We start from the raw sequence: 16,229 nt of genomic DNA, 5'->3' as shown, positions 1-16,229 counted from the left end.
ATACTTTGTAAGACTTCTACATGATGACATCATAAAAATGCGGCCTCTGATTAGTGCTTTCTCAGTTATTTGCTTAGGTTTGAGATCAGAACAGAACATTGATTAATATTGAAGAAGGTGGTCAATGCTTGGAGTATAGATGGAAATTATGCAACACGCAAAAAAAATACCAGACAAATGGCATGGGTAGATTTTGTGAGTAAGTCCATCATCATTGAAAATAGTATACTGCACAATGCTAAGACCAGTAATGGCAGTATAGTGTACAATGCATTAGCATCTTTGCTTAAGAAATGAGATAGAATAAAATATCAGGACTTCAAAAACAGGAATATGGAGCCTACAGCACATAATCATTCTCAGTCTCAGTGATGCAGGTGGAAGTGCAGCGAAGGTTTAGAAATATAAAACATCTAAAGACTCAGTACTGGTGTTTACTAAGGGGGTAAACTGGGACTTTTCCAGTTAAGTACGAACTGGAAAACTCTGGGGCTAGTGAGTATACTGCACAAATAATAGTAGTTTTTAGTGGATTGCTGATGTAGATGCCAAGACAATAAGACAAACAACATTTTTTTAAAATTAAATAACCTCTTTATGTATCACACTAGCGGCACGGTGGCTAAGTGGTTAGCACTGTCACCTTACAGCAAGAAGCTTGCTGGTTTGAGTCCAAGCTGGGTCAGTTGGCATTTCTGTGTGGAGTTTGCATGTTCTTCCCGTGTTGGTGTGGATTTCCTCTGGGTGCTCCGGTTTCTCCCACAGTCCAAACACATGCCCTATAGGTCAATTGATGAATTAAATTGTCTGTAGTGTATGAATGTGTGTGTATGGGTGTTTCCCAGAACTGGGTTGCGGCTGGAAGGGCAAAAATATGCTGGAATAGTTGGCGGTTCATTCCACTGTGGCAACTCCTGATAAATAAAAACTAAGCCGAAGGAAAACGAATGAATATATCACCCTTTTAAAATATAAGAGATAGTTGCGGTTTTACTGGCCACCCCAATAGGGTGGCCAGGGTTTTTACAGTGATTAAAAAGATCAACTTCAAGACAGGACTTTCTGTATGACATGAAAAAATGAAAGAGATACAATGGTTTATGAATATCTCCTCGTGTTCAGTAAAGGTGAATGAGTTGGCAAAGAAGCTGTCTTAAACTTTCCTAGAGAAATGTGGTTGCTGTCAAACCTTGCTTATTTCCCTAAGTCAGTTTAATGGTGAAGGGATTGATCCAATATGCCTATTGATGGAAGGTTTGTATTTTGTAGTTTTTTTCAAATTAAAAAATACAGTATTTTATTTTGATACTTTTTGTGGCTATTTTGTAGTTTATTTTGGTACATTGTAATAAACAAACATTACATTCTTTTATTATTTTAGTTATTTGTGATGTCAGAAACAGTGGTTGCAATATTACTACGGGCCACTAGGCTGCACTAGAGGGGAGTGATATACGGATATAGTCCAGGTCACCATAGAGTAAGTGAGTTGTGTTTGGTAGAGGGAACCACATGGTGAACTAAGGCTACCGACCCATTCTGCTTCTGATATTTCTTTGAGAACATTATTGTTGCTGCTCAAATACAGGACCTGTTGTCCTGGAGGGTTTCAGATGTGGTAATTGATACTTTCATTGGACTTTGTTGATTGGGTTTCAGCAATCTTTATACTCAACATCGACAAGTGAACTATATGCTTAGACTTGGAATGACGGTCAGTGACTCTTAAGTTCCTCATTGTGCTATCGTTTTCCCAGAGTGAGGAAGTGGATATCATTGCATTGCACTCAAAAACAATCTATACAACATTTATCTCACCATCTATTTCATTTAAACAGACTGTGTACTTTCAATGAATACTTAGTTCTGTATATTGAATGCTTTTGTTTGTATGGGCTATATTTACATGTAGAGAAAGTAAACAAGATTATCATGCCATCGATTCAGTTCAATTTAATATCTCAGTGCACTGACGATGCTGTCAATATACAAATTGATAATTTTTTCACAGCACAACAATTAAAATGTATATTTATATACTATTTGTAATACATTTTTCCTTTAATACAGTCAAATATATGAACTGTACCTTAAACTCAAGTACATGCAAAGAACAACACAAACATTTATAGCAAATAAATATAAATATCCCGCTCGCTTTCTGAACCTTGTCTAGCGAGTTCTTTCTTACACCCCTTTGATTGGTCACACGCTCAACAGAAAGGGCTGCAATTGGCTCTAACGCTTGGGCGCTGCTATCCGATGATTGACACTGATAAACTGCAGCGGCGATCACAGCTGATCCATGATAGACGTGGTGGAGAAAACTCTGCCGACACACGCTCGTGTCTGGATCCAGAATTATCGCTGTAAGAGGGGAGGAAAAGTGATGCCAGCAGGTCAAATGGGCCACAGTGAGAGAGAGAAATGGAGTTTACTTTCATTCTCTCAATCGCAGTGAAATAGGGGCTTCTGCTGCAAGTGTCAGTGAAAGATTGTCCAGCAAAAACACACAGTGAAATTGTGCACAGTTTCTGCGTTTTTAAATAGTTTGAGCGTTTTAAATACCCGCACCCGCCTCCCTCGCCATAGTAAGCAACGGCGACATAGCGCATATGAGATAAATGACGTCAGTACATAAAAACGAGTTACGATTATTACTGAACTGATAGCGAATTGTCCGCGTCTGCATCGCGGTGCTCTGAAGAAACAATTAATTTTAACATCCCTGATATCTAATCTTAATTTCTGAATAGTAATGTCCGTTGCTAACTATTATGTTGTATCTCAGCCAAATAGTCTTCTATTACTACAAACCATACATACAATTAAAAGCTTACGATTGATACTTATTTGTGGTCTAGGGTTACAAATATGTTGAATACTTGTTTTAAAAGAGAATAGATAGACTGGTGAAATCCATTTAAAATTGATCTCTGGGTAATTGAGAACAGTGGGATGAAACTTACATCAACGTTTTCGTAGACTTTTGTTGGTATATTCATCTGGGCATCTACAGAATAGCCTTTAAAACAGAATTTGTAAACAATTGTAAGTGTACAGGCATAAAACAAACATACAAAGATTTTGCTCTGAGACCCTTCAGGTCCCTACTACTTGCTGTTGTTGTCTCTTAAATGCCAACATTTTTAAAAGTATTTTATTTTTTGTAGAAATCTTTGAAATTAATGTTTAATGGTTTTAAACATTGTCTACATTATAACTACATTATAACTAAGGCTACCGACCCATTCTGCTTCTGATATTTCTTTGAGAACATTATTGTTGCTGCTCAAATACAGGACCTGTTGTCCTGGAGGGTTTCAGATGTGGTAATTGATACTTTCATTGGACTTTGTTGATTGGGTTTCAGCAATCTTTATACTCAACATCGACAAGTGAACTATATGCTTAGACTTGGAATGAAGGTCAGTGACTCTTAAGTTCCTCATTGTGCTATCGTTTTCCCAGAGTGAGGAAGTGGATATCATTGCATTGCACTCAAAAACAATCTATACAACATTTATCTCACCATCTATTTCATTTAAACAGACTGTGTACTTTCAATGAATACTTAGTTCTGTATATTGAATGCTTTTGTTTGTATGGGCTATATTTACATGTAGAGAAAGTAAACAAGAAGAAAAAAAACTGGCTTGTGAAGTTTTTAAATTTCAGTATGTGTGAAATAAAAATTCTGTGAACTCCCTCAGTTTAACATCTTGCATACATAGAGGAGGTGTTACAACATTTAAAATTTATGAATTTGGTATTTCATTTTAAAATACATTTCAATGTTTTTTTGCCCATCCCTGGTTGTACTAATGGCTTGTACTATTATTTAATGTGCAACTTCAGCTGGTTCCAAATGCAGCTGCTAAAGTGTTTTCTGGAACTAAGAAATGTGATCATATTAGTCCAGTTCAGTCAGCATTGCATTGGCTCCTTATTAAACACTATATCAATTTTAAAATCTTATTGACTTCTTACAAAGCTCTAAATGACTTGACTCACCAGTATTTGAGGGAGCTCTTGGTGTATTACAGTCCCTCACGTCCATTCAATTAATTCTGGACAATTGTGTATTCCTGGAATATCAAAATCGACTGTAGGGGGTAGATCTTCCCCCTACAGGAGATTTCATCAGTGCTTGTTGTTTGGTGTAGCGGCTCTAAAGGAATGCAAAGCTGCATCAATCAGGACACTGTAATTTGACACCGTAATTTGAATGCCATCTACACTCATGTTAGTCTGTCTGTTTATCTTTATCCTGAAATTCACATAATCTTGGATCTGGACCGCATCCAGACCTGCACCTTCTTTATGATGGTCTCCCGTTGTTCTCAAGCCACTGAAATCCAGACTGCAGCTCTGCCCTTTTACATTTGACCAAAGGAGAACCGGTCACCTCAGCTGAGCATGGTTTGTCCCAATATTAGTTTTTCACTTCATTTTCATTTTCATTTGTATTGCACTGAACTGAATCAGTTGTAATTTAACCAGAACTCCAGCAGCATTCTACCACTACTCTGCTCCTTGTCTGATTTACTGGAATGTCCTTCAATCTAAAATATTGTCATAACTTTTAATTCTTTTCTCTTATTCTCATCTATGTTAAGCTGCTTTGGTGCAAACTACAGTACATTGTAAAAAGCACTATAGAAATAAAGATGAATTGAACACTTAATTGAATTTAAGTTTTAACACTTAATGTCTTAATTTGGATTAATGTCATTTTGATCAGTAATGGTTCAGATATTTTTAAAAGGTCACTTTTAGTCTAGTTTTGGAGATTCAAACCCAGGGAATGGCTTTTTGACTACAGCATAAATGGTGTTTTCTGTTTCAGGTTTGGGCTGGTCTGGTTGCTTCTCAATGGTGCAGTAAATGGTGACTGGACCAGCAGACTTGTTGTTTTCTTTGACTGATGTCGGAGTCTGAAATAAAAAAGAAAATAATTGACATCTTGCCAACTGATAAACTGCAAATTTAAGAAATTTATCATTTGAATACCGTTCACTCAAACTTTTTCTTGACGTTATTTTAAATTAGGACATTTAATCTGAAACATCCACGGTTGTACAGTAGGTGAAACATTTAATTGAGTAGATATGTCTTACTGCTATCATGACTTTTATGAGTCTCTGCTCCAAAGAGTCTGAAGCTATAGATCCCTCTGTGACAACTTATCTCCTGAGATGTTTTATCCCATAAGAGAGATTAACCAGCGAGGAGAACAAACGAAATATCCCACTCAAACTTTCCTCTCAAGCCATTGGTCAGTCAGGAGAGAGTGGGTGTGACCTGACCAATAGCTTAAATCCTTACCACTCCCAGATATCTGTGCAGAACTTTTTCTAGAGAAGAGCCTTTTCTGTGTTCGTGACTCCATTTAATTTTCAATCAGATTAGAAGTCCGAGCATCTTTACCTGATCAACGGTGGGGTTGTTAAGTGTGGTGTTGGTTCTGATGGCAAGGTCAGGTTTTTCTCCAATAGTATGATAAACTGTGACAGGTTTTTCAGTTTTTTCCAACATCTCTGGTGACTTTTGTGGCTTGTTCTCCTGCAGACAAAAATCCAAAGAAAATGTCACACTGCTGGCACAGACACTTACAGTAATTGACCTTGCTTTCATTACTAGAACTGTACTTTCTAGACCTGGAGATACAAAATGTGATTTTCCACAGGTATATTTTTTGGTAATTGCTTAATTTTATAGATTTTTCTTTTAAATATTGTTAGAATATATATATATATATATATATATATATATATATATATATATATATATATATATATATATATATATATATATATATATATATATATATATATATATATATATATATATATATATATATATATATATTCAAGGTCTTGCTCCTTGAAGATATTTAGTAAATGTCCAACTTTGAGTATATGTAATAGAGGTGTGAACCTACACTGGTCTCATAGTTCGGTTATGATTATCATGCCATCGATTCAGTTCAATTTAATATCTCGGTGCACTGACGATGCTGTCAATATACAAATTGATAATTTTTTCACAGCACAACAATTAAAATGTATATTTATATACTATTTGTAATACATTTTTCCTTTAATACAGTCAAATATATGAACTGTACCTTAAACTGAAGTACATGCACAGAACAACACAAACATTTATAGCAAATAAATATAAATATCCCGCTCGCTTTCTGAACCTTGTCTAGCGAGTTCTTTCTTACACCTCTTTGATTGGTCACGCGCTCAACAGAAAGGGCTGCAATTAGCTCTAACGCTTTGGCGCTGCTATCCGATGATTGACACTGATAAACTGCAGCGGCGATCACAGCTGATCCATGAGAGACGTGGTGGAGAAAACTCTGCCGACACACGGTCGTGTCTCGATCCAGAATTATCGCTGTAAGAGGGGAGGAAAAGTGATGCCAGCAGGTCAAATGGGCCACAGTGAGAGAGAGAAATGGAGTTTACTTTCATTCTCTCAATCGCAGTGAAATAGGGGCTTCTGCTGCAAGTGTCAGTGAAAGATTGTCCAGCAAAAACACACAGTGAAATTGTGCACAGTTTCTGCGTTTTTAAATAGTTTGAGCGTTTTAAATACCCGCACCCGCCTCCCTCGCCATAGTAAGCAACGGCGACATAGCGCATATGAGATAAATGACGTCAGTACATAAAAACGAGTTACGATTATTACTGAACTGATAGCGAATTGTCCGCGTCTGCATCGCGGTGCTCCGAAGAAACAATTAATTTTAACATCCCTGATATCTAATCTTAATTTCTGAATAGTAATGTCCGTTGCTAACTATTTTGTTGTATCTCAGCCAAATAGTCTTCTATTACTACAAACCATACATACAATTAAAAGCTTACGATTGATACTTATTTGTGGTCTAGGGTTACAAATATGTTGAATACTTGTTTTAAAAGAGAATAGATAGACTGGTGAAATTCATTTAAAATTGATCTCTGGGTAATTGAGAACAGTGGGATGAAACTTACATCAACGTTCTCGTAGACTTTTGTTGGTATATTCATCTGGGCATCTACAGAATAGCCTTTAAAACAGAATTTGTAAACAATTGTAAGTGTACAGGCATAAAACAAACATACAAAGATTTTGCTCTGAGACCCTTCAGGTTCTACTACTTGCTGTTGTTGTCTCTTAAATGCCAACATTTTTAAAAGTATTCTTTATTTTTTGTAGAAAACTTTGAAATGAATGTTTAAAATATGTTATAATGTAGACAATCTTTAAAACCATTAAACATTTAAACATTATTTTTATTTATTCCTCTGGGAAAATTCCTTTTGGCTTTCAACATGTTTGCCGCATAAAAAGACAATACAACACATCCACACACAAGTCTTTGAATTGTATAAAATTATTTAAGCTTTTCACTACATGTAATAAAAATGATTTCACCCCTCTATTTTTTTTAATTTACACTGGCATCCTAAACTTCAGCTTGATGGCAAATCCTCAAGTTCATCATACAATGTGTGTTTATTATCAGATATTAGTTTTTAAAGCTTTACCAAAGCATCTCATTTAGTAAATATGTTTGTAGGGATGAAAGGTAAGTTACTCACAGTATTCCTCCGGAAACTCATTTGTTCCACGTATTACCCTTTTTGTACCCTTGTTTACTTGATTAAACAAGACATATCATTGCAAGCTAATAAAAATATCAATAAAGGTCATTTTTGAAGCTTTTTTTAAGATAAAAAATGTATGGAGCAAAGTTTAAGGTCTAATAATTTAATTTAAAAGTCTAAATAAATAGAAACAGAAACTATTTTACAGGAACCTGTTCAACAGACCAGAAAGTGAAAGTTGAGGTGTAAATCATGCTGCGATGCATGAAAAAGGAAGTTGGGAAGTCCTGTGATGTGACATGTTTGCAAACTGTTTCAAGAATGCTGCTCATTCTACTATGGTTAATTCACATGTTGTTTTTGATGTTATAATTGGGAGAATACATGGGATATTTTATGACCTCACAATAACTTGGTCAAATGGATTTATTTCCCATGTACTGTACATACCATGTGATATGCAAAGAGTTTCCAGAGAAAAACCGAGGTAGACCAAAAACCGAAACTTGAGTTCTTACTGTATGTCAGTAAACAATAAAATAAAATGAAAGTTAATATTTCCACATTTTGAAACAATTCAGTTCATTACAAAGTAGAATATTCAGATAAACAAAAAATAGTTTAAAGGATGAAAATAAAACATTTTGATTGCAAAAGTCAAAAACATCACGTTTCAAGTGTATGGAAAAAGTTTTCCAGGATTTAAACAAACTCTACATATGACATTTCTTCCTAATTTCAATTAAAAGGATGTCATTTAGAACATTTGTTGCATAAAACAAGAAAAATACATATTTTTCCAGAAATTTCTTTTGATTTCTTATTAACTTTATAAGAGTTAGTTTCAGTATTTATAATCAATATTAACCTTGATCTTCAGTCATTAATTAAAATCATTTGTTGTTCTGACCAATTTATATTTTCTGACTATATTTAATAAAAGGACAGTATTAAAATTATAAAAGTAGTACAAATGTTATCAGACCTTTTATATAATGAAACCGATATCAAGATTTTTTCTCAAAACTCATACCTAATAAATCCAGAGAAACAAAATTTTTCGAGGGATTTACAAATTTAACATTATAAACATGTATTTTTTTGCCTTCTGTTTTTAAGCTTTAAAAAGTACAATTGCATTATTTGGAATAAAAATATAAATTTACTTAAGGTTGGAGTATTTCTTCAAAAACAAGATATCAACAAACAAACAAAAAATTCATAACATTTAATAAACGAATTAAAAAAACAATCAAATGTTGATTGTCTAATTAACCACTAATTGTGTGCATTCTACTATCAAACTAAACAGAAAACTAATTTATGTAAAAATGAAAAAAATAAATAAACTCAACATTTGAGTGAACATTTTTTAATATAAAAAAGTAAAAAAAAAAAAAAAGTTCTTCAGAAATGTCTTAATGTTTATATTTTGAGTCGAGTTAAATTGTGCTCGAGTAAGATCCTCACTAAAAATACTTTAAGTCTTATCATACACTCCAGTTTTCCACGATGTGTTACTATTTTCAGACCAGCGCAACCCTAATTTTCTAATTTTGCGCCACGTTGTTTAAATAGCAAATCCATTTGCGCCACTTTGTGGACTCATGGGTGTGCCGGTTTAGAAAAAAAGGTGCGTTAAGGCACATTGTTGGTGCATTGCTATTTTGAGGAACTGAAATAAACAGCACAATTAAACAACTGAAAGCAGGTCTAAAGTCCAGCACAGAGTGCGTTAGTTATGCGCCTCACTTACACATTGCTTAATACACACAGGATGTACAGCAATACACAAATATCTTGTATAAATAAATGATTAAAATATTACAACATTATTATTTTCTACATAAATATAAAAACCACTGCCTTCAGGCCTTCTTCACCTCGGGGGGCTGTTTTCTGTTTATTCATGACAATTTGCTTTGGTACAATGTTATTATTATCAGGAGTATTATTTATTATATGCATATTTATATTTGTTTCAATAAAAACAAGCTTAGATTCGTCCACCTGTCAGGTTTTGGACCATAAGGGGCATAAGAATAGGACGTGTGTTTGAATATGAGTCAATTGTTTGACCACACTTTGTTATTATTGTTTATTTATTTGTTTGCTGGAAATTAAAACTGAATTTAAAAATAGTTTTAAAACAAATCTTTGCTCTTAACAAATGAAATTATTTATGTAGGCAAATGGATGTCCTCAGTGGAGTCTGTAACACAATGTTTCCTTATCCGCGAAAGAATGTCAAGAACTGAATGAAGGAGGCTCATTCTTTATCCTCGCGCTGCAGATGCTCTGTTTAACTGTTTTCTCGCTGGTGAAGTGTTCAGTTTTTCCACTTACAAAGTCCTCCATGTAAATAGCAAATGAGCCATGGCACAACGCAACTGACTCTTAAAGGGAATGGGAGATGAGATTCTGATTTGTTTATTCTCAAAACGCACCCATAACTCATTAAGAGAATAAGCTCAACCCTGTTAGACCATGCGCCGAGGCACAGAGCATATTTTTCCCTCCTTAAAATAGCAAAAGTGGATTCAGACACACCCTTAACCCTTTTGCGCCATGTGCTTTAGAGCTCTATTTTAATGATCTAGGCTCAAAGTCTAAAGTGCAGGGTGCAAAAACATCAAAAAAATTTGATGCATGTCTTTTCTTTTCATTTTAAATTAAATTTCTTGCTCAAATTCTTATTGATGTGTACAGTATTAACATGAATGGTGATTAAATGCTCTTTACCTTTACTTCTCCTGTAAATAGAGAAACCGGTTGTCACCAACATTCCCAGTGTGACTAGGACAATAACAGTAATCAACCAGAGGAGAAACGCAGTTGGTTTTTCAGATGTTCTTTTTTCTAGACATGAAAGAAAAGAAGAGATATCTTTAATTTTCCCAGACAAAGCTTTACATTAACAGGAATGTCTCATCAGTGTTGGCCATTTAACATGAATTAAAAGTGACCCACATTGTGTTTAAGATGAGAAACATACATTTTCTGTCTCGCATCACTGTATGTTTATATGTACCTGGATAAACAGTGCAGAGTTCATGAACCTTCTTAATATCAGTTTTCCAGCTCACTGGGTTGCTGTAGTTACACATGATGAAGGTGTTATTGCAGTTCATTCGAATGGTGTGGTAATCAGCTGATGTCACTTCCTCCTCAGGACAGCTGCTACTGTTATGGATGGAGCTAATATTAATATCACGTCCACTACATGTAAAGCTGCACAGTTCAGAACTGGACCAGTTTGAGTTTACAGCCAGGACTGGAGCTTCCACTTCATCTGAAACACACACATTAAAGTGTTTACATTCTACACATGGTTAAAATCCACAAGCCTAATTCGTTTTTTTCTCAGTGTATCTGTTTATGAAGTTTAAACATACTAAGCAACAGCACACTTACCAATAACTGAAACTTTGCATGTAAGAATATCTTTGTTCAATTTTCCACTTATTCTTGCTGTGTAGAGTCCACTGTCTATCTTCTGTGTGTTCTTCAATGTCAGAGAGAAGCTTGTATCATTGAAATACACTCTTTCTTTGTAGGAATCGTAAAACTTAAATTTTTTATCGTCATAATTATATTTAACTATAGATTCTGATTTTTCATCTATCCAGAATAAATGCTCAAACTCTGGTAGTTGTTGTGTCTGTATATCCAGTTGAACAGAATCTCCAGTCTGCACAAACACAGAGATCTCAGCACTGAACCCTGAGGAGAGAGAGAGAGGGAGAAGTCCTACCAGAAAATCACAAACATACACGACAACTTTAAATCCCTGTCGAACAGTGAGAAGCTGCCCATCTTACTGGGAGAGTGTGTGTGCTGCCATGTGTTAGCACCTCAGTTTGTGCGCTCCTGCCACTGCCTGAGGAACCAACAACGACCCGCTCCACTTTCTCCAGCACACAACAACTGGAACATTTTACCTGTAAACCTACGTTTGCTATTACTTTCATTACCTTTATCCTACTTTATATATTACCATTAATCTATTTTTATTTTTAATGTTTTCTTTATATCTGTTTGCTCTGTGTATTATATTTATATTCATATAGTTTGCACTGCTGCCCTTTTTGCAGGTGTCTTGTTTGTATGCAACAGCACTGCACTTAGCCAATATGAATGTACAGTTTATATCATCAATTTTGATCAGTAATCCGCACTGCTATTTGTACAACTTTAGATTTTTTTTTGCTCCCAATTCATATTAGGCGTCCTTAACTAATATATACTTACACTGAAATGAATCATTTGTTGTAATGTACTTGAAATACATGTGTTTACATTGTACTTAGGATTGATTAAATACCTACATGTAATTATATCTGTAATTGCAGATGAGTATCCCTTACACCCTAACTCACCCTTAAACGTCCCTAAACCTGTTCCTAACCCACCCATATCCCAACTCAAGAGCACCAGAAGTGTTCTGCAATACATTATGAACACAGTAAGTACATTATTATTATTTTTTTGATGCAAGTAAATAATGATTAAAGCCAGCTAATCTAAAGTGGGACCATTTTTTTAACCCTCAGATGCCAGAATTTCAAATAACTGTATCTAGACCAGATAATATCATGTCTAAACAAAGTAAACATCAATGAAAATCTTATTTATGCAGATTTCAAATGGTGTATAAATCAAAATGTATACATATGACATGGTTTTGTGGCCCAGGGTCACAGTAACATACAGTACTTAGTTTAGGAGCTGTTTATTTCTGCTGTTTACAACTAGTTATTTCAAGCAATAAAAAAATAAATACATAAAAAAATAAATAAACTACACTACACATCCACAACCTATTTAGTAATATTTAGATAGTCATGTTGTCCAGACACGAAATTAAATTTTTACACATTTCAGTTGGAGAGATTGAACATAATAACAAAAATACAATTTTAGTTTTCATGAATTCTGTTGTTTTAGCTTGTTTTACTGAAGTAATTTAAAGTTTTAGTTTAGATCTTTCTATGCAGATACAAAATGAAGGCCAAGTTCAAAATCAAAATATGGTTCTAAACCAAAATCTAAATTCTCAGGCATCAATAAAATTAATCCCCACAATAACAGTGACATCAAATTACATTTATGCATATATTATTAAATGTATACGTAAAATGTCTTCAAAAAATGTTGTATGCATTTCGGAAGTAATATATTCCTAGCTTTAAACATAAATTGTGCTATTTTAAATTTAGCCAAATCGTTGAACTTAAGTATCTTTAATTTAAAAAATAAAGGATTGTATGCCTCAAATACCCCACATTTTCTATAAGTCTAATTACTTTTTTCTGCATTGTACGCTAGGATCGCAAGTTAAATTTATATGTATTCCCCCAAATTTCAAAACAGTAACTCATATATGAGAACATAAGCGTGTTATTTAATACAGTGCATCTGGAAAGTATACATAACACTTGACTTTTTCCACATTTTTTAATGTTAGTCTTATTCCAAAATGGATTCAATTCATTTATTTCCTCAAAGTTCTTCACACAATACCCCATAATGAAATTGTAGCAAATTTATAAAAATAAAAACCTGAAAAAACTCGTAAGTATTCGCAGCCTTTGCCGTGAAGCTCTAAATTGAGTTCATGTACATTCTGTTTCCACTGATCATTCTTGAGATGTTTCAGCAGCTTCATTGGAGTTCACCTGTGGTAAATTCAGTTGATTGGACATGATTTGAAAAGGCGTGCACCTGTCTATATAAGGTCCCAGGGTTGACAGTGCATGTCAAAGCACAAACCAAGCATGAAGACAAAGGAATTGTCTGTAGACCTCAGAGACAGGATTGTTTCGAGGCACAAGGCTGAGGAAGGTTACAGAGAATTTTTTTGGAGAAAGCCAGGTACCAATACTTTCCGGATGCACTACGCATGCATTGATTTGTTGTCTAGGATAAATCTTGCTTTATACACTATTGCTACAGTTTTTACCAATTTTGATATCACATTATTTATTTGCAGTTTCCAACTAATTTTATGATCCAATAAAACACTAAGAAACTTAATTGCATTCACTCTTACTATAACTTTATTATCAATTTTTAAATCTATATTATGACTACTTTTTATTTCCCAAATAACATAACCTTTGTTTTACTTACATTGAACGACAATTTGTTTGTCAAACCACAATTTCAATTGTGTAATTTCTGTTTTAATCAACTCTATAAGTTTTGGTAAATTATCCCCAGAACAAAAAAATACTTGTATCATCCGCAAATAAATTAAACTTAAATAAGTCTGATACACATATCAATAATACAAATTATAAACAATTTTGGACCTAAAACTGGTCCTTGTGGTATGCCAAAATATAGATATGAAGATTTATGGTTGCCAATTTCCACGAACTGTTGCCTATTTTTTAAATAACTGCTTATTCAATCCAAGGTCATACAAAAAGTATTTTTTTACTGTGAATGCCAATGACTAATTTTTTCCAACCTTCTTCATAATGTTGTGTTTTCTTTTCAACAGAAGAAAGCAATTTATTAAAGTTTAGAACCACTTGAGTGTGAGTACATTTTGGGTAAACTATCCTTATAAATCCAGTAATAATTTTAGTGGATCCAAAACAATGACAAAATCAATATGTACAGTATTTAAAACACAAACAAACTGGTAACTTTTAATTTCAAAGAGCATTTTACAGCTCTTCTTTAATTTTGTAATTGTCACCAGAAGATACAGTATCATTAATCAACAACGTGATAATAATAAAATGACTGGAATTTTTACCTGTGTTGTGTGTTAGAAGAAAAAATGACAGCAGCAGCCGAAAAGTCATCTTTTAGCGAACCAAATGTCAGTTATTCTGTGTCTGTTGGTGGCGGAAGTGGGTCTGAGAGTCGCATGATTTAACCATGTGTAGGAACAGACTATTTCCACTTCTCTAAATTCAACAGTGATTTATTACAGTAAAAAATATCTCATTTATAACAGAATAGCGTCCTCTATCCGTTGAGTAAATATTTACATTTTTAAAATCTGATTTATTTACAATATTTAATTGAAACGTTTTATTTCGGTTTGCTTTTTTTGTAGCTCGACAATAAAACAAACAACCAAAAAAAGATTACGTCAAATTAGAAATGACCATGTCTATTACAGGCATTCACCCCAAACCTCTTCATCCTTCTCACCCTCTTCCCAAATGGGCCAAATCAAAGGTCACAATAGACCAACATCTCTGACTTAAATTCTAGTGATTTTTAATGGGTTGTAGGCACATAATCACCCCAGAAAGAATCAAATTAATTTGTTAAGACTGTGACACTAAATGACATGTAGTAAATAAACAGCAGCTATTATTTAAAATGTACTTGGTCAGAAAGAAACTGGTATGACTGATTCTGATTTCTCTATTTCTGTCTTTATTTCTTGCCATGGCTGGAGAGCTGCCTTCAAAAAACATTCATATCAAACCAATGCCAATCAACATCAACATGATCTGAAAAACAGCACTGTCTTTTAATAGAAACGCTGCTTTAACAATCTGCATTGTATAAAGTGCTGGAAATAAATGTGACTTGACATGAAAAAAAATTGTTCCAAAGACAGTCTCGCTCCTCTTTCATGTCATGTCTTCAGGGGTCTTTTCACTGTTCCACTTCACTGTTCACCCCAGTGTCTCTGCTGAAACCACACATTTCCTGTTAGCAATGTTTTCTAAAAATCACCCACTGATCAAGACCCCTCTGCATGCAGGTGCAAAATTACACTGTAAGAAAATAACATGGTTGCTTTAATTTAAATAAGTTGAATAAAATTAACCTTAAAGATCCCCAATTTGCATCGAAAAAAAGGTCATATTTTGGTTTTAGGGGTCTTCAACAACAGGCTGATATGGATGCAAGGTCAAAAAACACTTTCATTGTCTTATAATATGCATTTATTTTTAACTAATTATCCCAGTGACTCTCATTCAGCGATTCATTTGTTCCCAAACCTCTCATTAGCGTGAAGCTAATCTGCGCTGATTGGTCCGATGACCCAGTCTGTTGCGATAGATCGACTACGTTCAGCACGAGACAGAGAGAAATGTCCACCACGGCTATGAAATAGCAGCCAGAGTGTGTGAGAGCCCAATGCAAGAATGCAATAAATAAATGCAGTTAAAGACCAGCATATCACTGTACTCTTAACCCTAACCCCAAGTAATAACAATGACACACATTCAATATTCATCCACACAGTGGCAAAAGTTTAACTATTTTGAAAATTGACCTTTGCCGACCCTTTCATTTACTTAGAGCTGTGTTATACACTGCATGGAAGGTCATTTTCAAAAACCCATAATAGGGGCTCTTTAAGAGTCCTTTTAACTTGAATTACATTAACCTGTAAAAGAAAATTGTGTTTAACTTATAAATAGTTTTTTGAACCTAATAACCAAAATGAATCATAATTAACTTCGTTTAAATGATTATGGTTAACATAAAAACTTATAGATCTTTTTTTCAAGAGAAATCGATCTGCCACAGTTTATATACTGTATGTACATACAGTATACAAGAAAACACAGATACCATTAAAACCTTTTTTAATTTAAAACGTTCAAAAAGAGGACATATTGTACTAAAAACACTTTT

General features: G+C 34.1%; 1 protein-coding gene across 2 annotated transcripts; it reads right to left on the bottom strand.

The window, feature by feature from the left end:
• Positions 1 to 1,245: 1,245 nt before the first annotated feature.
• Positions 1,246 to 14,464, bottom strand: LOC130247953 (natural killer cell receptor 2B4-like). 2 transcript variants are annotated; one of them, XR_008839582.1, is made up of 8 exons: positions 14,377 to 14,464; positions 11,022 to 11,330; positions 10,639 to 10,899; positions 10,350 to 10,466; positions 7,011 to 7,066; positions 5,431 to 5,565; positions 2,970 to 4,937; positions 1,246 to 2,367 (listed from the first exon to the last, which is right to left on the bottom strand). XR_008839582.1 is itself a non-coding variant. In XM_056481473.1 (7 exons), the coding sequence occupies exons 1-7, from the start codon at positions 14,423 to 14,425 to the stop codon at positions 4,776 to 4,778; spliced, it is 1,089 nt and encodes a 362-aa protein (XP_056337448.1). In that variant the 5' UTR covers positions 14,426 to 14,464; the 3' UTR covers positions 1,246 to 4,775. The 2 variants fall into 2 exon arrangements, 1 of the variants encoding a protein (XP_056337448.1); XM_056481473.1 differs by having other exon boundaries at positions 1,246 to 4,937.
• Between the last annotated feature and the right edge of the window lie 1,765 nt (positions 14,465 to 16,229).

The sequence above is a fragment of the Danio aesculapii genome, chromosome 2 (genome assembly GCF_903798145.1).
Source record: "Danio aesculapii chromosome 2, fDanAes4.1, whole genome shotgun sequence".
Lineage (NCBI taxonomy): Eukaryota > Metazoa > Chordata > Actinopteri > Cypriniformes > Danionidae > Danio > Danio aesculapii.
This window is presented reverse-complemented; position numbering and strand designations above follow the sequence as displayed.

Bases quoted from the DNA above. Each gene is read 5' to 3' on its own strand.
- LOC130247953 (XM_056481473.1), bottom strand. From the start codon at position 14,425: ATGACTTTTCGGCTGCTGCTGTCATTTTTTCTTCTAACACACAACACA. The intron at 11,331-14,376 runs GTAAAAATTCCA...CTCTCTCCTCAG, and splicing joins TCTTCTAACACACAACACAG to GGTTCAGTGCTGAGATCTCT. The intron at 10,467-10,638 runs GTACATATAAAC...TTTCATGTCTAG, and splicing joins ACTCTGCACTGTTTATCCAG to AAAAAAGAACATCTGAAAAA.